The sequence below is a fragment of the Uloborus diversus genome, unplaced genomic scaffold, assembly GCF_026930045.1.
Source record: "Uloborus diversus isolate 005 unplaced genomic scaffold, Udiv.v.3.1 scaffold_1363, whole genome shotgun sequence".
Classification (NCBI taxonomy): domain Eukaryota; kingdom Metazoa; phylum Arthropoda; class Arachnida; order Araneae; family Uloboridae; genus Uloborus; species Uloborus diversus.
In genome coordinates, this window is record NW_026558058.1 from 2,077 (window position 1) to 29,239 (window position 27,163).

Sequence of the window (27,163 nt, forward strand, 5' to 3'; positions counted from 1 at the left end):
TCTCAAATTGCCGAATCGGTTAATTTTTAAATTTTTCTATTTCGTATTTTTCTAATTTCTGCGTTATGATTTAATTATGTCATGCCATGCAAATCATCAACAAAATTCTCACGGATATATTGTGGTAGTTTTCTTTTCAATTGATCTAACATTATTTCTTTAAACTTATCGAATTCTGTAATCTTACTACCATTTTATTCCACTCATGATAAAAATTAAAAATGGTTTAACTAAAAACTCGAAATCTCGCCAAGCTACTTTGCTCGCACAATACTAAAACTATAACCCTAAACAAATTTGGCGAAACCTTTCAGCTGAGAAAGTAAATTCTTTCTCGGTGAAACATTTTTCATTTTGTTCTACGATAATATATTCAAGAAAATATTTTGCATACCGTCCATTCCAACTAAATGCTGCTGTAAAAAATGGTTAGTTAAATTAATTTAAGAATAAAAAAAACTCATATTCTTACAAATTCATACAAAACAATAAAAAATTTTACCTTGTATAACGTTATCCAAGTTTGTTAATCCAGTTTTCGCTTTCACCATTTTTAATCAACTCATATTTTAGAAGGAAATAAGGAAAACTAACATTATTTTGAGAAGTTCAAGAATACTACTAAGGGACGAATTAATTTCTGTAGCTGAAAGCAAACTAAGACTCATCGATTGCGTTAATAAATACTCAGAACAAACTGCCTGTGTTTACGTCAACAGACACACGTGGAACGCAACATGGCAATGTTTTAGTTTCATCGGCAGTTTGTAAATCACCGCAAGGTCGCGTATTCGAGCGCTGGAGTTCCGAATTCAGCTACTATGAATCATTATTTTTAAATTGCTTTTGATCTTTTTTCTCTTTTTCTTTTCTTTTTTCATATTTTATGCTTTTTTTGTTAGGATTTAATTTTTCTTAATGCAGCAATAATTCATTTACGGTATATTTATCAATTTCCTTTTCTATTTTGATTTAACGGTATTTTTAATGGTATGTTCTTGCACGTTCATTCTTTTGCTGTTTATGATTCCCCCACCCCCCTATTTGATATTTTTTACCATTTCTAATCTTGATTTGAATTAACTTTCGTTTTACACTGAAGGTGTTTATTTTTACCCAGGAAGATTGCGTATACGTATTTTTGTACTTTACCGGTAGCGAAAGTTTTTTTAGTACTAGTTATTATGTTTTTTATTATTATTATTTTTTAAATTAATTAATATTTGATGACTTATTTTTTTGTTATTTAGAAAACCAAAACATTTTTATGTAACTATTCGGAACTCCAGCGCTCGAATACGCTACCTTGCGGTGATTTATAAAACTGCGAATGCAACTAAAACATTGCCACGTTGCGCTCCACGTGTATCTGTTGACGTAAACGCGGTCAGTTTGTTCTGAGTAACGCATTCAACATGTCTAAGAACGCCTTCAACAACAGAAATTAATTCGTCCCTTAGTAGTACTCTCGAGCTTCTCAAAATAATGTTAGTTTTCCTTATTTCTTTCAAAAAAGTATTAAATGGTGGAAGCGTAAACAAGAAAACTATGGATTAACAAAATTGGATAACGTTATACCAGGTAAAATTTTTTATTGTTTTGTATGAATTTGTAAGAATATGAGTTTTTTTTAATCTTAAATTAATTTAAGTAATCATATTTTACAGCAGCATTTAGTTGGAATGGACAGTATGCAAAATATTTTCTTGAATTTATTATCGTAGAACAAAATGAAAAATGTTTAACCGAGAAAGAATTTACTTTATTCCTTTTATTCTCAGCTGAAAGGTTTCGCCAAATTTGTTTAGGGTTATAGTTTTGGAATTGTGCGAGCAAAGTAGCCTTGGCGAGATTTCGCGTTTTTAGTTAAACCATTTTTAATTTTTATCATGAGTGGAATAAAATGATAGTAAGATTACAGAATTCGATAAGTAAAAAGAAATAATGGTCAATCAACTGAAAAGAAAACTACCACCATGTATAAACAGTGAGTACACATTTTATTTATTTTGTTCTGAGTGAATTTGAAAAAATATCAGTTTTTCAATTCGATGAAAAAAAAAAAAAACGAACTTAACAACATTGACTAGACACTTTTCCTTAACCTAATTCCACATAAATGATTTAAATAACCTTTGTTACTACAGTATCCTACTGAAATAGACAGTAAGCAAATAAATTTTCTTGAAAATATTTATCGCAGAACAGATTGAAAATCCAGAAGGAACGTTAAGAATTTGAACAATAAAAAATAAAAGTTCGCCAAAAATCTGTTTATAGGGTTATGGTTTTAAAATTGTGTGAAAGAATAATGTATCTTGACAAGATTTCGCATATCAGGTAAATCATTTCAATGACGAATGAATTAAATGCATGATTTCTTTAGATATCTAATCATATAGTCATAGAAATAAATTATCTAGTGTTAAACGTTACTCTTGACAGTCTGCCACGTATGTGCACTATGTGACAAAAATGTCAACAAATGCCGGAAATGTCACGAAACTGAACTTAATATGTACAGTTGCTCAAAAAATTTTTAGAGCGACGGGACCCCAGAGAATAAATCGATAATGGATTCGTGTGGATGATGGTTAAAATTAAATTTTTATCGATTTACACTATACGGTATCGATTTTTTAGGGTATCGATGATGAAGCAGTTGAAAAGCCAATATTGGCTCGATATTTAAGGAAAAAAATTATTTTTTATAAATTTGATGATTAAATATTGGATTTGCAATTATTTGATCATCCAATTTATAAAAATAATTTTTTTTTCCTTATATTTCGAGCCAATATTGGATTGTAAAAGGCAAAAAAACATATAAAATAAATCAAAAACTATTTTCAGAAACGGGTCACGTACGATTTAGTGAGAACAACCTGATAACAGCTACCAATTATATTAATTGACTTTCGCGAAACTTGTAACCCATTGCGAAAACAGCTATTATTTTCCAATTAGGACTGCGTTCAACAGAATACCAATTATAATAATTGACTTGCGCAAAATATGTAATCTTGTTAATATAAAACAGCTATTATTTTACAATTAATAATCATTTAGATATATTTAACTTTCATTTTCATCTCAAGATTACCTCAATGTTTCTAATTTTTTTTAGATAATCTTGTTCAAGGTTTGACATGTAAATCTTTTTTCAAGGTTTCCATTTAAAAATTCATTTTTTTTTTAACAGATATCCTTATCCAATATTGGTTTAAAAATATTTTTTTTTTAAAAAAACAACAAAAATGATAAACACAAAAGATACACAACACATATTTTTAAAAAAAAAAACAACAAAAATGATAAACACAAAAGATACACAACACATATATTTTTTTAAAAAAACAAATCATATTTATTTACATATCATACAATACAAAGATAAAAACATTCAATTTGTACATTCAAAAATTAGTAATATCAAGATTGTTAAAATCGAGGTCATCACCATTCAACCAGTCTTCCGAAAATACAGACAAATCTATTAGTGGTGTTTTGGGTTGAAATTCTAGACTTGATCCGTATTCCGTAGCATTATTAGTATTATTAGCAGGTGATATCGGTTCGTACATGGAGATCGAAGATGATGTTGAAGGAACGTCGTCCGTGATGTTAGCAGGAGATATCGGTTCGTACATGGTGACCGATGTTGATGAAGGAACGTCATTCGTGACAGGAGATATCTGATCGTACATGGTGAAAGATGATGATGATGATGATGAAGGAACGTCATTGGTAGCACTCAAAGATTCGATTTGCTCTCCTTGTTCTGGTGGTGGTTGTACGACAAATTCGACGAATATCATTTGTTGTTGTTGTTCTTGCTGCTGCTGCTGCTGCTGAGGACAATATGTGGCACGATGATAAAGACTTTTCACGGAACATTTTCTTTCATCGTTGAACCTTGCAATTTTAAATTTCAGTTTCAAATCGGATAAACTCGACGATTTAATTCTAAAAAAGGAAAACAAACATTTTTGAGGGGTCACGATCACATACGTCGTTTCCGGAGCTATCGCAAAAATTCTGTCCGGACGCAACACGTAACCCCTAAAATGACCAAAATCCACGTCCGAGAAATTTCGTTCTCGCACCGAATAGGTTCTTTTTAATTCGTAATAGAATATCGGCACGTTTTTCGTTTGGATCACGTGATGTTCTTCCGCCGCCACGCTCCTGTATCCAAACGTAAAACCATATTTCACCAGAAAAATGTTTCTGTACAAAAAACTCAACCGCCGATCCGTGTTTTGTTTTTTGATTTTTGTAGTAGTCTTTTTTTGTTGTTGCTGTTCGCAGCAGTCATCGAAAAGAGGTCTTTTTAATTTTCTGTTTACTTTGAACCATTCCAACGCACGCAATTCGTTGGACGACAATCCCTCGAATAAACTCCGCTGGAAATTTTCTTCGTTCAGAGCGGTCTTTTTGTCTATCCTCGCAAATCGAACTCTGTGCGAATCCATTTGTATGTAAAAAATGAACGGAATCGATAGCGAGCGAAACCGTTGAATAAATTCAGATGGATGCGTCTTTTTACATAGCATCTCGAGATCCAATTCGTTCAAGTCCAAAACATCGTCCACGACAGATACGTCGGGAAACACATCCAAATTTTTTTTTCCATGTCTACCTTTTACGGTAGTAGAATTAGTTTTTTGCTCCAGAGAACGAGCTTTTATATACAGCAGCAGCGATGACCTCCAAACGTTATCAATTGATGACGTCGACACGTTATGTAAGTTTTGACGAAAATAAAAAAGAGAGTGTTTCCAAAAAAATGTTATCGATTGGCATCGAGGCTACGACAAAAAATCAATGAACAATCGGCATTCTCCAAACATCCACCAAGAATCGTGATGCCAACACCATTTCGAAACGATGGCAATCCGGATCAAAGCAACTGGGACATGCATTATCGCGATAGTTTTCACTTCTCTTTTCAATCATACCTTCCATATACATTTGAGTCATGGGTATACCATTTTCCATCGCGTATTTCTTTAATAAATTATAAGTCGGACCATTCGGGGCAAATAACATTTCGGAACAATGCAATCTTCCCAAGTCAAACACTAAAATATTTCATTTCGAACGGTCCATCGCGACTCAGGAAAGCTATTCCGTTACTCACAGAGTATCCTTTTTGAGGATGAACTGCCACGATAGCCGGAACGTGTGAAAAAAACGAAATGGGTCTATTTTTTTTCTCCGATTTCAATTCGTCGGCAAATAAAATTCTTCTAGATTCTTGTGCCGTTTCGGAAACGCATACCGATCGACTCGGTGTACAAACTTTTTTTTCCACTTTTCGTTTCTTGTAAATTTTTTTCCCGTCAATAAATTGCCTTTTTTTGGTGCTAGTAGATTGTCGTCCATCATTTTCATCATTTTGTTGCTCCACGAAAAATTGGTCGTCTGTCGGGTTGGTGGTGGTAGATTGTCGTCCATCATTTTCATCATTTTGTTGCTCCACGAAAAATTGGTCACGTTCATCGTCTGTCGGGTTGAGTTCAATAAAATCCATTATATATATATATATATTTTGTTGTTGTTGTTGTTCTTTGCAAATCTCTCGAGAGACACGAGTTACAATGAATGAAAACGTCGAAATATCGCGCTTTTATAATCAGAAAACAACCTATCTCGCGCGATAATCTTGATCGTAAAAAACAATCCCTCCTTTTTTTTTCCCCTTCTACTTGTTTACGCATGCGCAGTTACATTTGTTTAGAAATACATTTTTTTTTTCATATCTAAAAAAATTTGACTGAATGGATTAAAAAAATTGACTGAATGGATTAAAATTTTTTGACAAGGGGGGATATTCTATAGTATAGAAAATACTGGGTGAATTTGCACATTGACTAAATGGATTAAAAAAGATTAGTTTGTGTTTTTTAACGGGGACGAAATTTTGCTTGATTTATTTTGAATTATAAATCATTAGGATAATTTGACAATTTAATGCATTCTTGACTAATTCAACAAGGAGAGATCCTATAATACAGTAAATACCAGTATCTCGGGTGAATTTGTACATATCGAAAAATTGACTGAATGGATTAAAAAGATTAGTTTGTGTTTTAACGGGTACTAAATTTTTTTATGCTCACAGTGGAGAAAGAATGTTCCATCAGTTGTACGATGCCAATATAAATCATTAGGATAAATTTGACAATTTAATGCATTCTTGACAAATTCAACAAGGAGAGATTCTATAGTATAATAAATACCGCTGAAGAAAAAAGGGTATATGAGAAATTGAACGAAAAAGTGAACGAACAGTTTCAAAAACTCCAGCAAAGGAATTAGAGGTAACGCTTCTTCGGTTACAGCAATGTTGTAATCATATTAGCTTACTGAACAAGGATACGAGTAATTTATTAGAAGATTCAATATCGGATAGTGTATCAGATCTAACAAAATCTATATCAAGTTCGTTACAATTCTCACCTCCCGAGCTACAATCGTTAGACAGCAGCGTCATTGTGATTTGAAAAAATATTTGCTTATGTTGTTATCATATTAGCGAGCAAGGATACGAGTGATTTATTAGAAGATTCAGTATCGGATAGTGTATCAGATCTAACAAAATCTATATTAAGTTCCTTAAACTTCTCACCTCCCGAGCTACAATCGTCCGATTCTTGTTAGACAGCAGCATCAACGTAAGCCTCTCCGAATTTCAAGATTGTGATTTGAAATTCGGAGAGGCTTATGCTGTTTGAAAAAGGTTTCATTTCGAAATCAATAGATCGCAGTATGTCGTTTGAAATATTAGTAGTATGCTTTTACAATTCAACGTGTCAAAAAGTTTGACAACTCACAAAAACACATCTAAAAAAAATTTTTTTTTTTTTTTTCAAGATGTGTTTTGTGAGTTGTCAAACTTTTTGACACGTTGAAAATTTTTTAGGTGTCAGATTCATAATCGGAATCGTTATCATTCATCTCTTCCTCTTCATTTTCTTGTTGTTGTTGTTCCGAAACAAGATCAACATTTTCATCGCCATTTTCTTCTTCTTCTTCTTCTTCTTTCGGTTCGACGACGACATCTTCTCGTTCATTTTTTTCTTCGTCGAGTTTCATTTTTTTTCCATCTTTGGGTTTTTTTTGCGTTTCTTTGTGTTGTCTCTTGCGTTGTTTTTGTTGTGGTTGTTCGTTATTCTCGTTCCATTTCTTTTTAATAAACTCCAGATGTGCACTGATATTAAATAAATAATGTTCAGACCAATCTTGATCTTCTTGACGCAAGACTTTTCGTCGATTGTCATCGCTTTCGTTCGTTACCGTCAATGCTCGATCGATAATTTTATAAACGCGATTCGGATCCCGTATTTGCTCGTGTAAATATTTGACGTAATAAAATACTTGACACGCCATGGGATCGTGTACACACGATTCGTAGGGTGTCAGAGGATAACGTAAATTTTCAATATATTTTCTAAAGTCGACGACCGTTTTTTTTCCTTCTTCTATTCTGTCGTCTTTTTGCTCTTCTGTTGTTGTTGTTGCTTCTTCATCTTTTTTGGTTTCGATTTGATTCTGACCACGACGATATTTTCGTTTCGCCGGTTTTTGTTGTTGGCGATCCGAAGCGAAAAGAATTTCTAATGCCGAACGATTGACGAATTTATATTTTTTATTCATGATACCCGCGCATTTCGTCAATTCGATTTTCGGCACGTAATCTTTACTCAGCACCGATTCGATGATACGCTTTTCCTCATTTGTGAAAAGTATCGCGTTCAATTTATAAATCTCGTACAATCGCAATTGACATTCCCGATGAACTTTGATGAAACTTTGACAGTTATTTTGTTGTTGCAAAATAAAAAACTCTGTCAATCCGTTCCAAAAATGAGGTCCGTTTAAAATATGGGCAATTTTTTCCAAAATTCGTAAATGAATCGTATGGAGAGAAACATATTCGTTTTTTCCCACTCGATTTTCATTATTATTAGTATTATTATCGTCATCATCATGTCGATGACGATATTCTTGTAATAATAAACGTTCCAGAACATATTTCAAATTTATATCGACCCTCGACGATGATGACATGGGGCGGACGGTATCTGCAATATTATTATTCTTCGTTACAATTCGTTGTCTTTGTTAGAAAAATAGATTATTCCAAGTGTAAAAATGTTTTTCAATTTATACAACTCCGACAAAGAGCTAAGAAACACACACACATACAAAAAAAAAAAAAAAAAAATCTATATATATATAGATTTTTTTTTTTTGTGTGTGTGTGTTTCGAATCTGTGTCGCTTATTTTACATGATTTTTTTCCCCGAAAAGCGTGTTAATCAATCGCCAATCGTATTCATAAAACCATATCCAAATGCACATTCCTTTAAATCGTTTATAGAAATGCCGTTAGAAATATCGGTACATTCGTGCGCTCGTTTTCGGAACGCTTTCATTCTTTCCATCAATAATTGCCATTCGTATTTTTGAGCTTTCAATTCATCTTTGCTCGATTTATAGCGAATGCAAACGTCGTTGTCGTTGTCGTCTTTTCCGTGGTGACGATACATTGCGATCACAGCAATAGACGAATTTGTGTAAATTTTGAGCTTCTTTGAGAAAAAAAATCCATTTTTAATCATGGGGTTAAAAGTCACGAGAATATTCAGATATTTTTCGGCAGTTTCGAAAACCGGATCCAAATAAGCTTCGAGAATCGAAAAGATTTGTTTTTTACGTAGATCATCGTCGATCGCAGAGTCATTCCAGCTTTCCAGAAAACGTTCCAATTTCATGACGGCAAAATTAAACTGAGTATTAACGATATCGTAAATGGCTTTCCATTCGCGAGCCATTTCGATAAAATGAGGACATTTTTTTATGTTTTTCGGAAAGTTTGAAACATGTTCCGTTACTTTTGTTGTTGCGAGATGTTTTTCAGCAATCAATGTAGACATGGTTACCAATACACAAAAATGAAAAAATAAAGGATTTGAAATTTATTTTTATAAAGAGGTTGCGTATCGTTATTCTTGTCGTCAACACATAAAAAAAAAAAAAAAAAAAAAATATATATATATATATATTTTTTTTTGTAATTGTGTTATCTAATTTAAACTAAATAGTTTGGAATACATTTACAGTGATTCATCTATTAAACTTAAACTATACTAGATATTCTGAAATATATTCACTGTAATTCATCTATCAATCTGAAACTATGCTAGATATTTTGGAACATTTTCACTGTAATTCATCTATCAATCTGAAACTATACTAGATATTTCGAAATACATTCACTTAAAGAACCAATATTGGACACTTTATTTAAAAAAAAAATTTTTTTTATTCATTCATTTTATTCATACAATCATTTCATTTTTCTTTAAAAAATACACATATAAAACAATTCGTAAAACACATATAAAACAATTCGTAAAACACATATAAAACAATTCGTAAAACACATATAAAACATTAGTAAAACACATATAAATAGTCATCAGCTACACTAAAATTAAATTTCAAACCATTAGACAATTTTAATTTCAGTCCTTTCATCAAAGTTCCGTCCGTACCGTTTTTAAAGAATGTCGGTATCAGCGGATTGGACGAATTGATTTTCATCGTGTAGCTATTAAACACGTCACCCGGCGTCGAAATATCCATCGGATCCGATGATGATGATGCTGGTGGCACAGGAGTCGGAGGTAAAGTTTCTGGTAAACTTTTTTCTTTCTCGTCACCGCGTATTTCGATCTGCTCAATGTTGACACTGCATGGCGTCGGTGGAAATTCAATCACTCCGGGGACGACACCACGCTCTTCGAAAGAAGAAGAAGAAGAAGATGCCGAGAATACATCGCTATCGATGATCAATCTGTCTTGAAATCCCTCCTCGTCGTATGGCGGAGATCGTTCCAAGACTTGGATTTCATTCAGAAACGTTTTTTTACGATGTTCGGCAGATACCATGACGGGAGCAGCAGGTTTAACGACGACTGCATCACAAGTAGCAGTAGTATCAGTAATAGCAGCAGCAGCAGTAGAAGAAGAAGGATAGTCTATAGCCATCAACTGCAAGACTCGCCAATCATTTTCGTACAGTCTAAAGTAGCGTTGACTGCATTTTAACAAATGCTCCCCTTGAAGCATCTTTTTTCCGATATTCCAACAAAAGCTCCTGCAATACATACATCTCTGCAAGGGATTCAAACGATGCTTGTATTTATGATGATTTTCAAAATCTCCGAAAGAAACAACGCTTTCGCATAGCGTACACACAGTTTTTTTACAAGAATGCCTGCTAATAAAATTTCTATAGCACTTGTAAGACATTTTTTCTCTCTCTCTATATATATATAGGCTCTGGAGTCACGGTTTTCAATCTCGGAACGAAAAGTGAATTAGTCGAGACGAGATGAGCTTCTTTTATACTCGCAAAAGGAGGAAACAAAACGCATTTAATCTAATCGATCACGACTAGTGCACGTGCAAGGAAGATGTTACGCATGTGACGAGATAAGAGCGCAAGCGTGAAGGTCAAATTTACACAAAAAAAAAAAAAAATTGCCGCTGCACAAAATGAAATGAATTTTTTTTGTTTAAAAAATTAATTAATTTTTTTTAGACCACCTAAACCTAATATTTATACATACATTATAAGGTTAATGTTAGATTAAACATCATATCATGTCAATTTTTTTTATTAATGTCATACTTTTATAAAAGTATTATTATCGATAGATCATACTAAGTTGTTAAAATGTTACATTTCAAACTCAATATATTGCAGTATGTTTTTTTTTTTTATATAAAAAAGTTATGTTTAAAAAATCGATAGATCACACTAAGTTGTTAAAATGTTATATTTCAAACTCGAAAGATCACAGTAGGTTGTTATCATCACATACAAGTCCAATAATGGCTATAGTTTTTTTTTTTAAATAAACGAGATGATATTCTCCTCTCGTTTATTTTATCATTTATTGTTTCAAAAAATAATTACAATATATATATATATATATATATATATATATATATAAATATATATATGTGCATAACATACAATATATGAATAATATAAAATATAAATGAATAAATATAGATGAATATATACATAAAATTTCAAAAAATAGAGATGAATAGATGAATATATACATAAAATTTCAAAAAATATATAAATGAACAACATAAAAATACATACGATTTCAAAAAATAGATAAATGAATAACATAAAATATATACATACAATTATTAATACATTCTCCTGTCACCGTTACACGGTCCAATGTTCTTCAATACTGCTTTATAAAAAAAGTTATAGGCCAGCACATGTTCTAGAGCACACCGGGAGTAAATACCCGTATTTTTTTTTTATGTATTCTGCACTTTTGTACGGCAATTTTTTGATGCTGACTGTCTATAACGAGATGCCTTGAAAACAATTGCAGTATCACTTCTATGGTCGGCATCCGCAGCACTTTTACGTCGACAAACCGCTGGTTCATATCCTCCAAGAGTACTTTCAACTCGTGATTCCCGCAGGCCCAATGTATTTTCCCTTCAGACGAGTTCCTTATGAAAAAGAGGGCGATGAGTTACCTGATGTCCGCGTAAGGCACCAGGCTACAGTTACATTTAAAAAGAAAATTACTTTCAAAAAGACAATAATAAGCTTCAAAAGGGCAATAGAAAACTTCAAAAAAGGCTAAGGGTACAAGGCATTATGACTTCATCAGTAGTCAGTTTAAAAAAATTAAAACAATATAAACTTGTTGATTGATTATAAAAAAACAGCCAATAAATGCCAGGTTACATATGATAATATATATCATGATACACTGATTATCTGATGCCACACTGCTACTACAACTTAATATCTGTTTAAAAAACTAACACATTCAAATTTATAAGAAAGATATAACAATTGGTCCAAATAAAATGAAAGAAAATCATATCAATGTTTTAAAACAATATAGAATGGGCGAAAAAAAGCTTCATATAGCTTACGGAAACAATGCATCAAGTACTCTTTGGCCAGTAAGAAGAGGATGGTTAGCAGCAAGTTTTTCTGTCACTGGACGAAGTTGACGCACAGGCCAAACTTGAAGCATAGTGTACTGAGACTTTTGACCATCAAATTCAGTTTCTAAGATCACATCCTAAATAAATAAACAAACAAAATGAATCAAATGTACTTTACCAACATAAACCAACCAGGGTATTAAAACATACATAAAATATTTTTAAGTATATTCTGTGACAGGAAATTAGTTGTATTAATTATGTAAAAAATGCAGGTTCGAGTTGTGGCAAAAGCTTTTCTCTCAAAAACAGTAACTTTTTATTTTTATTATGCGTTAAAAATAATAGTAGCTCTAAGAATTGAAAAATTAAAATCCACAATGTTTCATACGCTAAAAAACAGCAAATTTATCAAAAGATTATGGAAAAGCTTTTGTCACAAAAAAAAAAAAATTCACACGATGGGTCTAAATATGTTCTGTCACAAAAAAATATCAGCAGAGAAGGAAACATACTACTTTTACAAAACTTAACATGTATGTAGGACCTGAGCAAATAATCATAAATTCAGAATAATAATTCCTTTTGTTAAGAAGTTATGGCATGAAAAGGCAAAAAATCATTTGGTTCCACTGCCACCTCTAGCAGCTATATCAGCACTGTGACTAACTCAAAATTCATCGCTGAAGATCCTTCGTCTCCATTCGGTCACATCTAAACCTTCTAAGATTGGGGTAAAAATCCAATCGACACTGCCTATAATGTGGAGTCTATGGTGTAGGTATCTTAATGGGCATTTGATCTGCATGCCAGCATCAAACAATTGTCTCCGAATGGTCACAATTAATACCACTGGATACTTTAAAAACGGTAAATGACTTCCAACAAATGCGAGCAACATTATTGGTGCAGAAATAACCACTCTAATGATAGCACAATCAATGTGCTTCTTTGTATTCTTGGACTGCCCTGACCCTCAACGACAGTAGCTTATTCCTTCCCTGATCCATCATGGCCAACATCGAGCAACGGCCATATCGCTCTGAGTTGTGGGCTAATACACCTGTCCACTGTTTAGCCAACAATATGCCCCTTCTAAAAGCCTGATAACTGCTCATAATGCCGGGTATCTCTTGTTACAATTCTGTTCACTGAAGTTGACAGATATTTTATAATAGCCATACAGCACAAGAATTCACAACTTGAAACTCCCCTAGCTATGCATCTCATGTGCACATAGCGTGATTACCCATATTTCAGTATCGGAAGAAGTTAAATCATTTGCATATCTCTTACTAAACTACATTTTTGCCACGTTTCGTGATTGAGGCTCAATTTCTTTTGAGAGCATTTTTTTTTTTTTTGACAGAGCGCAATTATATAAATAAATACAGTTTTCGTAACTTTTGACTTTTAAAAAGGGTTATTTGGCTTAAACTAAATTCTGACCTCACTTAGAATTCATAAGGATTTTTTTTCTGATTATTATCCCTTAATAAGAAAAGACTAAACATAACATTGCATCTTGCATCGGGGTAATTCTCAAAAAAATTTAAAACTTTTTTGAAAAATAAAATTTTAAAACATTATTGTTATTAAAATTTGAAAAAAAAAATACGTTTTGTAAATAAAGTGTCGAATTAATTTTATTAGTTGTTAGCAGAACTAAATATTTAAATTTTCACTTTAAAAAAAAAAAAAAATTTCATGATTGATTTATCATTGGAATAGACAGAAAAACCCATGCTAAAACAAATACAAAAGTTATGACCAGCAACAGGCTCTGGGCCCAGCTGGGCCGGTCCTAGTCAATTTACAATTTCCCCAGTGAAGATCAATGAATGGCCCTCTTAAAACTATCTACTCCCTTGCTCATTACCACCTCTTCCGATAAGCTGTTCCAAGGTTCCACTACCCTGCTAAAATAATAATTTTTCCTAATATCCATGTTAGCCTGAGATTTAAATAGCTTAAAACAAACACCCCTCGTCATGTTTTCAGTGCTAAACTTCAGCCCTGTAACATCTTTCATTTTAATAGATTAAAACAACTGAATCATGTCCCCTCGGTCTCTTCTTTGCTCAAGACTGTACATTTTTAGCCTTCTAAGCCTGGAATCATAGTTTAAATGAGAAAGTCCATTTATTAGCCTTGTAGCCTGCCTTTGAGCCCTTTCCAATACATTAATATCTTTCTTAAGATAAGGAGACTAAAACCGAACAGCATACTCCAAATAAGGTCTTAATGCTAATGACAAGTTGGAACAAGACAATAAGCCACATAATAATTACAACACACAAAATTCTTTTCTGTGGCATTTAAACATACTAAAGTTATAAGCAAACCAATATAATAAAAAAATTTTAATAACAAATTTGTTATGAAAGATACTATCCCCTTCTAATGTCATAGGACAATTCATGCTAATGACAAATTTGAACTGAAATAAGATAATAATATGTACAATAATTGAAACAGAAAATTCCTCTCTGTGGCATTTAAAAATACCAAAGATATTTGCAAATCAGTAAAATAAAATTTTTCAATTACAAATTCATTATGAAAATTCCATTCCACTCTAATGACATAGAATTGATGTACTCATCTATTCTAAAGTTTAACGAATTCTACAAAACCAGCCAAGTTATTTTGAATGTTTAAGGACAAAACTTCTCCCCAATTTTTAGAATCACAAGGGAAGGTTCTCTGGCAATTTTAATGAACAGTTTTCAAAATAACAGTATCCAAACATTAGTAATTTGAACAAAATTAATGTATGTGTAAAATACTTTTTGAAAATATGAAACATTAAAAAAAAAAAAAAAAACTAAGAGAAATATTTTGCTATCAATTAATCTGCTAATGTTTTTTAAAACATACATAGGATTATGTTTTTATTACACTTTTATTAACACTTTTTCATATAGTTGTAAAATACTCACATCAACTGTATAATTTCCTGGCTCAGCAATGTACAGAACACGACCTAAAGCTCGAGGTGGAAGCATAATTTTATGCTTTATCAAAGTATTTTCACGAACCATTCCATATATGTCTCCACCCGTAATATGGCTACCAACCTGTGAATATTAATAAAAAAATGATAGTTAATTATGACTCAAAAGACTTGAAAGAATACAAGTTCATGTTGTGAAACATAAATAGAAAAATACCTTTTATTATAACGTTGTATAAAATTTTAACAATTCTTAAAATAACATAAATTACACTACAGAAATACATGAACACAATGATTTTCTTGAATTCATCTGATGTGCCCTAGAATGAAGAATATGCATAGCCCATAGTACAATGATTTGACATCTTGCAAAGTCTGCAAACAATACAAGTAAAGCCAGCACCAATTAATGACATCACTTAAAAAAGTAACGAATGCATTGCACATCTATGTAAATCTGAAAGGCCAAAAACCTGAAAGCTAACATTTCAAACAAAGCACAATATATAGAAATACAATGTATATATATATGGAAGCGTTCACCTACTGAAGTCACAAGTAAATTAAGTGACAAATAGCCAATAATTTGTTGGTCATTAAGATCCAAGAGCAGGGCAAAAAATAAAGCTATAGCCAAATAAGCTACCTCAAGTCCAGAAGGGAAAAAAAGTGAAAAATTTAAACTGCTAGGTAATTGTGCCTGCTCAATTAACATAATACTATACTTGGGACACATCAAGTGATGTCAAATGGTTTGCTCAACTTCTTTTACCTACTGTAAGGAGTTGATAGGTTAAAGTTAGTTATAATAACACTGAAGTATAACTAAATTATGTGATGTTATGGTTCTCTATTTAATGATGCTCTATTTATTGACTTTCTCTATTTAAAGATCTTTTTCCTATGATCCTACTTCATCCACTGTAGTTCTAGAATAACCCTGTTTAAGGATACATTCCACTGAAGGATGATTTTTTGTGGTCCCTTGAAAGTTCTTGCATCAATTGCAGTGTACATTAGGAATGAGAACTTTTTATCAAGAGATTATAACTAATTGTAGAAGAGCTTCTTTTCAAGTTATGAAATTTCAAACTATTTTATTCTTAATGCAACATGCAGACTAGGGTGGTCCAAAATTTCAAAGGTGAAATTTTTTTGAGTCCTACCCTCCCATTTGGTGTCAATACATTAGAAAATGAATAGGACAAAATTTTATAAACATTTGAATAATATTTAGAGGTAGCTCAAAGCCGATGAAGTTTGCATCATTGCTGAATATAAGTAAATTGACAAAGGACTACACTAATCACAAATATTATTGCTTTTTCTACTAAAAGAAATTAATTAGGGGAGACCGGGGCAAGACGACGAGCCGGGCAAGATGACGAATGCCTCAATTTTCCCGTTTTAAACTAGGTAACTGCATCAACTGCATGCTACTGGCTCTCCTATCCGCTGTTCGTTCAGCAATAGTATAGAGACGCTAAAATCGCCATATTTGTGTTAGTTCTGAAGCTCTGACTGTTTACCGTTGCCACGGTATAACTTTTATGCATGTGTAAATAAGCTCTGCTGCATATACATATAGGAAATATCGTGTCTCTTGAGCATTTATGAGTAACTTAGTTTAAATACTACCTATTATCATGAATAAATGTCAATTTATCGCCATTTTTTATGGCAATGGAGAAGAATCCGTTCAAACAGGCAGTCTGGGGCAAGATGACGGGCAGCAACGCGGGGCAAGATGACGAGCTTGCCTATTGTCCGTGTTTCGGAATTTATTAAACTAACTATGTTGTCCACTTTATTAAATTCCTGTAAACGCTGTGTGTTTCTCCACGCGACCTTGCGATTCTCCTCTGGGGCTAAAGGACGCATTGAATCAAGGGAGGTATCGTTCGAAAGCGGGGGAACAGGGGCTATTTATAAACTAGTTGACAAAATGACTAGTTGAATGAAATAAACCAAGCAAAGAATCTCCTGCTTTGCTGATTATTGACAATCATAAATCTCATATAGCTTTGCAGGGTAATTTATATTGCAGTGAAAAAATATTATCATGGTTTGGGTTGCCATTCCACACATTCCATTGTCTCTAGCTCCTGATGCGTCATTTTTCTGCCCATACCTACTATAGCCAAGCATGTGACAACTTTATGGTCATTCATCAAGGACAAACTATCACAGAAAACAAATGTTTGTGAGCTTTTGAGCACCGCTTACTTCAAAGCAGATACAGTTGGAAATGCTGATAAAGGGTTTAAAGAATGAGGTATCGAGTCTCATAATTTTCTTGTTTTTAGCAGACTACGACGTTGTTGGCTCTGAAACTGAGAATAATAGTGCTAATCCTCAGACCTTGAGAGTAGAAAATCAACATATAAACCCTCCATACGAAGCAAAAGTTATGGCAAATGCTGTTTCTGATACACCAAAGAAGCATGTAAGTGTTTTTGATTTCAATGCATTGCCTAAAGCAACTCAATGCGAGAAAGCAAAAACTGAAGCTCAAACATTCTTACAAGCACACCCATCAAAGAAATGTCAGAACAAGGAGCAAAGCGGAAGAAAAAAAAAGAATTATTTAAAAAAACAGGGAAAATAAGCTCGTGAAGCTAAAAAGGGAATAAAAAAACTCAGACCAAGCAAGCAACGCAGTTGCATCAAATTCAAAGAATAGTGCTCTAAGATGCCTTGCTTGGAAAGTGGAATTTTGTGACCTTCCAACAGAAGAATGGATCCAGAGCTGTAAAAGCCAAGAGTGGTGGCATGATAATTGTTCCAATTATGAAAATGGCATTTTTATTTGTGTCTATTGTTAGCTGCACAACTAAACAATTCAACATTACGCTACAATGCATTACGCTTAATTTGATACTTAGTAAGATGTAAAACACAGTTATCATTTGTAAAACTAGGTAACATATTCAAAACATAAAATATGTTCAACCTTTTTCAACGTTGTCATCTTGCCCCTAGGTCAAAGTCATCTTGCCCCAGTACTGGGGCAAGATGACAATTTGTTAAGGTTATAAAAAAATAAAAATATCCTTCGTAATTTTTATTTGAAAAATTAAATGGTAATATATTTAATACTACAAAGGACTACTCTAACAGCTCATGTAAAATTAATTTTACTATCCTTAAAAATAAATTAATAAACCACGAAAATTGTTAGCATAGTCATCTTGCCCCGGTCTCCCCTACATTGTAAAATTGCTATTAAATATGTACACAGTTTCAACATTTCACTGGCCATGAAATATATTCTGTAAATACACTTTTTCTTTTTTTTTTTTTTGTAAGATGTAGCAGTTAATGTAATTTTGCCCAATTCTTTGTAAGTTGACAAAGTGTTGTGCTTTGACTGAAGAAGCATCAATACTGGCAAAAACAATATCACCTGTTTTGCTAGTACAAAATAATTAAGAAATAATTAATTCTGGAATGTCAACACCACATTATACAATTGATTATTAGTGCGATTTTTAATAAATGCATAGTTTCCCTACTTCTGCACCAAAATTACTTCTCTGTAACATATTCTAGGCCTGCTGGGAGTTTATTCATAAGGATAAATGCATTACAAGGCTCAATAATAAGGAAAAGAAACGTATCTAAAGAGCTATAGAATACAGTCTGTTAAAAAATTGCTGTATGACTCAAGAGATGTAATCCAGAATTTCTTGAACTGATTTTAATAGTTCAGCATCAAACTCCTTTCCTAGAATCTGAATTATTGCACTTAGAGCTAAACACTATACATAATGGATGTTAAAAATCCTGTACTGTTTTGAAATACAAGTGTTTAACCACTACTTCACCATCGATTATGTAGAAGATATTGGATTTCAAAAGATTTGGTATATTTGCAGAATGTGTTTATTTAAAACCTAGTTTGAGTTTCTATACTTCAGAATGCACTATGTAATGATATTAATTTAATGAAATATAAATTTCATAATTGCAATATAAAAATATAGATGAAGAAGCAAATAAAATTGATGGCTCATTTTGACAATCAAGTAATACACTCAAATATAAGACAATTGGTAAAGCTGTTCAAGAAGTCAGTGAAAAAATATTGCTGCAAAGTACCTGAGATTAATGCCCAAAAATGTCATGAAATTTGAGTACTTCCTAGCTTAAGGTCAGCTTCATTAACTGAAAAAAAAAATTACCTGATACATTTTATCCTGCAAAACTTAGATCAAACAAATCTGCGAGTTTTGGGAGAATTATCTTCACTAAGCACTAATATTTATTAGAGTGAGCCAGTAAATAATAATCTTGCAGAAAAGAATAAATATATGTTATAAAAGATTTTAAGGAAAAAATAATAACCATTGAAGAACAATTTCAATTCTTGTTGCAGGTTGTCGAAAAACATTGCCGCGCTTTTACCGATAGCAAAAAAAAGTTTGGTAGGTACTAGCACAACCACATCCATAGTCATTTAAATATAATTGCATAATTTTCAACATACAAAATGCTAAAGATTTAAATAAAATATAGTTGTATTGCTTTTTTTAGCCTTTTCCTTCTCTTTTGCATTTATTGCGTAAAATCAATTATTAGTCGAACTTTGAGGATGTTGAGCTACCTCTAAAGGTTAAAATTATGAGCTGAAACTTTACAATAATTAATTTTACATAAGTGGAACCAAATGGAAGGGTAGGACCAGTAAAAATCAGAAATTTTTAAAAAAGGGTCTTTTTTGGACCACCCTATTGCAGACACAAGTTTCATTGTTGTGACACAGTTTAAAAACCAGCTTTTTTCAAATATTTTACAGAGATGATTATTTGTTGCTACTGAAATAAAACATAAAATTAATTTTTTTACGCTTTTCTGTCCAAGTTGTTTACGTGGAGGAACAGGGGTCTGGCCAGAGGAAATTTGGGTCCGTTAACGGACCCTTCACAAAAATCCGATCAACTAAAACGGACCCTTCACAAAATTCTGATAAACAAAAACGGATCTCTCACAAATTGTTTATTGAAGAGCAAGTCTGAAATCAAAATAACGCATATTTTTCCGCGTATAAAAACAGTAATTTTTAAAACCTTTTCTAAAGTTAAATTAGAGGGATGAGCTTATACAAAATCTGCTAATTTTGCAAAAAAAAAAAAAAAAAAAAAAAAAAAATCTGCACTTGTGCCGCTTCTGCAAGCGATAAATAACTACTAACTGCCAAATAAATATAATGCTTGTTTGTTTCTTTGAAAGAAATAAACAGCTGAAAGTCAGTTTGGTTTTAAATAATTTTGCTTGTATGTTTTATCATAGCTATTTTGCAGCGTTGTTGCCAACTTCCTTGCTCTGAAAAGGCAGCTCATACACATTTTGCCTCCTAAGCACTTTTCTCCGCACTCATGATTTAATAAACAATAATATTATATATCAGAAAATGTACTTAGAACTGCAAACGGATAGTACTGGTGGGGAAAAAATGTGATCGCTTCAGATAGGGTTACCAACTTCGCCACTTAGCGACTCGCATGAAATCTTTAGTCACTTGATTAGAAAATATTCTCACCTGTAATGCAATATTTGCGTATCTGCGATGCAATCAGTAACTATTATTTTGGTAAAAAAATTATACGGGTTTGTTTTTCCAATGCTAACAAGGATAATTGACTTTAAATTAACTCTTTTATTTACCTTTTTTTTTTTCTTTAAGTGCCTACATTTTGAAAAGTGCAATCTTTTTACATCCGATATGAGAATCACATTTTTTTCTTTTTTCAAGCTAACTTTGCTTTATTAAGATACAAATAAATGAAAAGTATCTTTATTTTTGTTTCAACGCTTATTTCAAGTTTTTAAAGCGAAATTTTATTTTCTAGTATGAGTCAAAAAGTAAAATGTTGAATCGATGGTTATTGAAAATGTTGAATCGATGGTTAAATTTTATTATTGCTTCAATGTGTCAATATATATCAATGATTCACTTATCACAGGCTCTTAAGTGCAATTCTAAAGTAGTTTTTAATTTAAAAAAAATTTCATTTACAAACCGTTTGCATACTTTTGATGCCATCACTTTGAGGGTAGTGATCTCTTTGAATCTACTATAGAGATGGGATTTTTTGACTTGTTAATGTTTAGTTCGCTTTGTTAAAAGGTAAACAAATAAAATATCTTGTTATTTTTTATTAAAATCACGGAATTTAAAAGTTTTAAACGAAATTCTGTGGTTTTTAAGAGTGTCTTGGGCGAAAAAGTTAAATGCTGAATCCTTGCCTGAATTTTATTATTATTTTTTTTTTTCAATTATTTTGAGTACTATACATACAACATTTCTAGTGTTTTCTACACAATGTAGAATTGTATATAAATATTGATACTTGAGGGGTGCCCATCTCTCAGAGAGCGATGTCCCCCCCTCCCCTCAAATGCTAGCAAAACAACCAATAATGATTTTCTCAACAGAAAAGAGACAAAATACTCAAGTTTAAGCTTCAATGATGCAGTATTTGGACCATCAAAATTATAAAATTTCGTTTTTACAAAAAAAAAAAAGTTTTTTTTTTGCAAAGTTATTTGATTTTTCAGAAAATTAATTGTTTTTTCACAAAATTATTTGATTTTTCACAAAAAACGGACCCTGTGAAAAATTCTGGACAGACCCCTGTGGAATCAAGAGTCAGTGTTGAAGAACAACAGATGCTTGGAAATTCTAATATTAGTTTGAGAAAATTTCACTGCCTTTATCTAGAACAACTGTAATGACTCACTGTTCAAGATCCCTAATGTAGCTCAAAGATAAGATAAAAGTTTTAGTTAAATATTTTAGCTGAACACACTAGAAGTAGACCACATACTTGATGAAATCTTTTAGAGGAAACACAGGCGTTAATAATATTTTTGAAAAAAATAATTTTTCGCTTGATATAAATAATTTTCAACTCTAGTTTATTACTATAATAATAAGCAGCTTTAAAAAAAAGTATTCAATACTATTCTTGTATGATAATAGAAATTGGCAAAGCATATTTAAAAAAAATTAAAAGAAAAACATTGGGTTTTCATTATTTTATTCCTTTAAAATGCCAACACAATAACTGTTTTTGAAAGCGATTGTTTTGGAAATAATGAAAGTATATCTTTTTATATTTTTCATAAGAAATGATCAAGGAGAAATAACAATTGAAAATCAACCAGGAAGGATAATAAAACTTTAAAAAACAGGAGAGTTTCAATAACTATGTCAAAGAGAGAGACAAATAAAGAGAATGTAAGAAATAGTCAAACAAGGTTTTTTTCCCCCCAGAAGTTTTATAAATGTAAATCTTCCTTCATACTGAGCCTTGAAAACTGGACTAGCACCTTGTTTATGGACTTAAATCGTAATTGATGGTTTCTATTTTTTAAAGAGAAGGTTTATGCTCTGATATAATAGCACATTCAACCACTGATGGTTTGTCTTATTAGTAGGGGAGATAGCAACAGTTTTTAATACATTATTTATATAAAGCCAGATTTTTTTAAAATCTTAGATTAGTTTACTTAAAAGAAGAAAACGCGAGTCTACCAAAAAGTTATCGTTGCAATAATTAATAAAAAGTTTTGCAATATGTTGCAAAAACTTGTGAAATTGTCTTATATATAAAAGGCTGAAACTCGGTAATTTTATTGATTACGTATAAACATAACGAAAAATATATGTCTACTGCATCCGCAGCGTTGCCGTGTCGTGTCTACTACCCACGCAAGGTGCGAAAAAATCAGTCAATTTTGACTTAAATATATAAGCCTAAAAATTTTTTAAATGATTGTTTATAATGTATAAAACATAAAAACAAAAGTCTACCAGTTGTTTTATGTTGCAAAGGCCTCGGTCAGAGCAACAGTAAGATATCTAATCCCAGAAATAACACTAAGATATCTTACTGTTGTTCTGAGGCGACGATATATTAAGGGGAACTCACAGAGATCAAAAAATTCAGATAGGAGACTCCAACACGTCCCTTTGACTTTTTGAATCAATTAAAAAAAATTACTTTTAAAGAAGATTTGTTAGAATATTTACTAAAAAACCGGGAAAAAGATAACAAAGCAGTTTATTTTGAAGATAAATTTGTGTAAAATTACTACAATCAGTGTTATAGATTTGAAACCATCAACAGAAAAGTTGTAAAAATAGTAGATCATATTCAATCGTTCCCCAGACCGCGAAGATTCCGACACAAAAATGATTTACCATCTTTGTAATTTTTGAAGCGCTGCAGCCTCTATATGACGTTCACCTACGATGCTCAGATACTGATGTATTAGTTATAATATTGGCTAACATGAAGTTTTTGAATTCTTAAATAAAGGTCTGGATGGAAGTTGGCATTGGAAAATCATTAAGATGTGTCAATGTCTCTGAACTTGACAAGAATTTAGGAGAAAACATTTGTTCCATCTTGGTTGTTTTGCATGCAATGACTGGTTGCAATCAAAATCCTGCTTTTTTCCAAAAAAAAAGTCTGGCCTTACGCTCTATTTACAAAGTTGGAAGAATACACAGCCACAGCAGCGTTAACAAATTTGAGTAAGTATCAGCCATCGCACAATGTAAAGTGCATGTCGCAAATTTGAATACAACTCGAAATTTTGGAAGAGTTTGTGTGCCGAATGTACAGACAAAAGAAATTTAAAAATTTAATGATGCAAGAACCATTACGTGTTTAAAAGTTTATACAAATTTTGAAAAAAGATAAAGTAATTCTCGAAAACGTGAAGAGTTTTGATCCGTCATCCTTAACCCTATGTTAGTCTGAATTTCGTGAACATTTCCTCAGAACAGCTTGCATTTCGCAAATTTGGACTCATTAATTCTCATTTAAAAAATCTGACAAGCTTATCACCTCTTGATTGTGGGTAGAAAATTGAGGACAACTGATAAGTTTTTAAATGATTTACTGAAAACTATTACCGCAAGCAATAAAAGATGTTACATTCGAAGCACAGCCTACTGCCTCAGGTAATCTTTTTTTTTTTCAACCAGACTTGGCTTTTAATAAAATTCTTTCTTTTTTTTAAAAATCAATTGTTTTCTATTACAGATATTGATGATTTTACCGAGACAGCTAATAATAGTACCGATATTCAGTCATGATGATTAATCAACTGACAATGATGCTGAGTTGAGCGTAAGACATTTTGAATATGAATTCAGCAACGAAAGTGAAAATTATTTGGGTGAGTCAGACGTGAGCGGTGATGCACCTGATGAAGAGTTCGTTAAAATAAAATTATGTTCCTTGCTACAGTTTTATAGGTTATTAATTAATATGCAAAGTACTGTTTATTTGATTATTTAATTATTTATTGTTATGTAAGTTCGATGCAAAAAATTTTATTTCATAAGTATTTGACAATAAAAAATAAATAAATAAAAGAGGCGTAATTTAAAAGGTCAAGACATTATTAATGAAAAATAAATTTCACTATAATTTTGTACATAATTTTAATAAAATATTTTTTTAATTTTGTTTAAATGTTAAAAATATTTCTTTAATTTGCTTAAATCATTCATACTTTTCCAACTACCTTATAATTTAAGCAACGTCTACCAAAGACTAAGCAACCTCTTAGCGAAGGTAGACTAAAAATTTGACTAAAAATAGGATTTAAACTATGTATTAAAAAATAAATCAGCTTAATTTATTTAAATTTCGCCACGATAAGCAAACTTTTGATCGAGCGCTAGCAGCCCGATAAACGGTACATCGAGGTACGCGGTCGACATTCCGTGGCGTCTACCGAGGCCTTTGCAACATAAAAAAACTGGTAGACTTTTGTTTTTATATATCATACATTATAAACAATTATTAAAAAAAATTTTTAGGCTTATATATTTAAGTCAAAATTGACTGATTTTTTCGCACCTTGTGTGGGAGGTAGACACGGCACGGCAACGCTTCGGACGCGGTAGACATATATTTTTCATTATGTTTATACGTAATCAATAAAATTACCGAGTTTCAGCCTTATATATATATAAGACAATTTCACAAGTTTTTGAAACATATTGGAAAAATTTTTATTAATTATTGCAACGATAACTTTTTGGCAGACTCGCGGTTTCTTCTTTTAAGTAAACTCTCTGATCTAATATTTAAAAAATAATAATTCACACTGAAAACAATACAAGTCATAATATTTTAACAACATTAATCATATGACTGAATACTAATTCAAACAATGTTCAATAAATATGAAAGAATATTTATTTTTCAAAAAAAAAAACATAACTTAAAGAACAAAAAAATTAACTTAAAAACGTTTAAAAAATAAAATGTAATTTATGTACATTACTCCGACATCCTTACATAAATAATAGCCGGTGATCGAGTAACCCGCATGTTTTAACAATGAAATTCGCGCCGCGGCATGATAATTTGATAATATGTTTTGGTAATGTTTAACATGCAGGGAAAAACTTGATTGTAACAAGGCTGAACTCGGCCCGGTAACTTAACTGTTTTACTGATAAGACTGTGTCGTTTTAAGGGAATGAATAAACAAAATAATGGTAAACAATGAATGCTACCTACTGGAGTTTAGGCTTAATCCAATGGAGTTTGGGTAACAATTTCAACAATCAAAATATCACCCAACAGGCAGAGGCTTCGTTCAAATGTAGAAGCAATTTTCATCCATCATATCTTGCCGGGCGATTTTCCAGTGTTTAAATAACTATTAAATTTACATAATACTTAATTCAAAAATTGCTACTCTTGCAGTACATAGCATCATTTATGACTAGTGGCACCCGCACGGCTTTGAATAGAAAAAGAACAAAATCAAATTTTCAAAAAATTGCTTTGGGGTGCACACCTCCATACTACAAACTAATCTGTGCCAAATTTCATGAAAACCAGCCAAACAGTCTAGGCGCTATGCACGTTACAGAGATCCTGACAGACAGAGATCCATACAGAGAGATGTCCAGACAGAGACTTTCAGCTTTATTATCAGTAAAGATTGAAGATTTCTTTATGAAAGAAATTGGTAATATGTTGTTGGAATGAGAAAAGTTTGATAAAGTTGCAATGAAAGAGGAGCCATCGTCTTGTATCCCCACTACAGCCTGATATTTTGATTGACTTGTTTTGCCTTAGTTATACTGTGCCATAACACAGGGCTCCCAACACATTTTAGCTTCCGAAAAGGATAAAGGAGGACCATTTTCAATCAAAAAGGGGACTAAAGAGGACCAGTTAGGATCAAAAAGAGGATCTTGGGAGGACCACTTATAGTTAAACCCATGAAGCACCAAAAGGCAAATTAGTTGCCAGCTGCTAAATTTGTGAAGATAATTTGTTAATTAACTATAATAACGAGAGATACAATTCTTTTATCACCAGTGAAACTGATTCTTTTTTATCCATTGATAAAAGTGCATAACATGGGGGGGGGGGCACTTAGTTCAGCACTTAAGGCAGCCTCTTTATAACTAAATAGGCATAATGATACATTTTGACGTCTCACTGAAGGATAGGTAAAGTTGCACTTCATCTTTATTTAGTTTAAAATTATTTTCTAGTTTTTCTGTCTTTTAATGCTTCTTAATATAGCGTTATCATACACCAAACAAACAAACAAAAAAACTTTACTCTCTTGTTGTTTTCCCCAGTCTCTAATTTTGTTCCCATCTTCATCAGTTTCATCTAACTATTTGCTGAGAAATTTGCACTTCCTCATGATTCACACTGAAACCTAAAAAATACTGTTTTGATTTTCAACAAAGCTACAATTGAGTTTATAATAAAATTATCTTATACTTGAATTTTAAATTTAATCTCTTTATCACACGGTTCATACCCTTTAGGGAGAAAAAAAATTTAATCACTTTTCAAGTGTAAAAAAATGTTTTTCAAGGTACTACCCTAAATTCACACTATATTAATGCAGATTTCATTTAATGCTAACATATAAATAAAAGAAAGTAATGTAAAAAGAATACGAAAACAAACTGCTTTTTCTACAAGGGACACTTTAATAAAAGATTTACTGTATTGAAAGTTTTCCTAAAAATGTCTGAAATGCTTAATCACAAAGAGAAGCAGATCAACTTAGATTTAAAAAAAACTCCATGATTGCAAGACCATGAGTGCTTTGAACTTTTATGCAGGTAGGGGTGGGGGGGGGACTGATTCCCCTCTTTAGCAGGCATCATGACAATGAAAA

General features: G+C 32.0%; 2 protein-coding genes across 2 annotated transcripts in view; both read right to left on the reverse strand.

Moving 5' to 3' along the window:
* Positions 1-3,416: 3,416 nt before the first annotated feature.
* On the reverse strand, positions 3,417-5,536 carry LOC129232753 (myb-like protein AA). Its single transcript, XM_054866857.1, has 2 exons — positions 5,358-5,536; positions 3,417-3,966 (listed from the first exon to the last, which is right to left on the reverse strand). Exons 1-2 carry the CDS (start codon positions 5,534-5,536, stop codon positions 3,417-3,419), a joined length of 729 nt encoding a protein of 242 aa, XP_054722832.1.
* A 5,957-nt stretch (positions 5,537-11,493) lies between these two features.
* LOC129232752 (V-type proton ATPase catalytic subunit A-like) overlaps positions 11,494-27,163 on the reverse strand; it is a 32,187-nt gene continuing 16,517 nt past the window's right edge. Inside the window, exons 4-6 of the mRNA XM_054866856.1 lie at positions 14,958-15,095; positions 12,001-12,152; positions 11,494-11,616 (exon numbers count right to left, since the gene is read on the reverse strand). Coding sequence (XP_054722831.1) covers positions 11,589-11,616; positions 12,001-12,152; positions 14,958-15,095 — 318 coding nt within the window. The 3' untranslated portion in view covers positions 11,494-11,588. The remainder of the gene's footprint in view (positions 11,617-12,000; positions 12,153-14,957; positions 15,096-27,163) is intronic.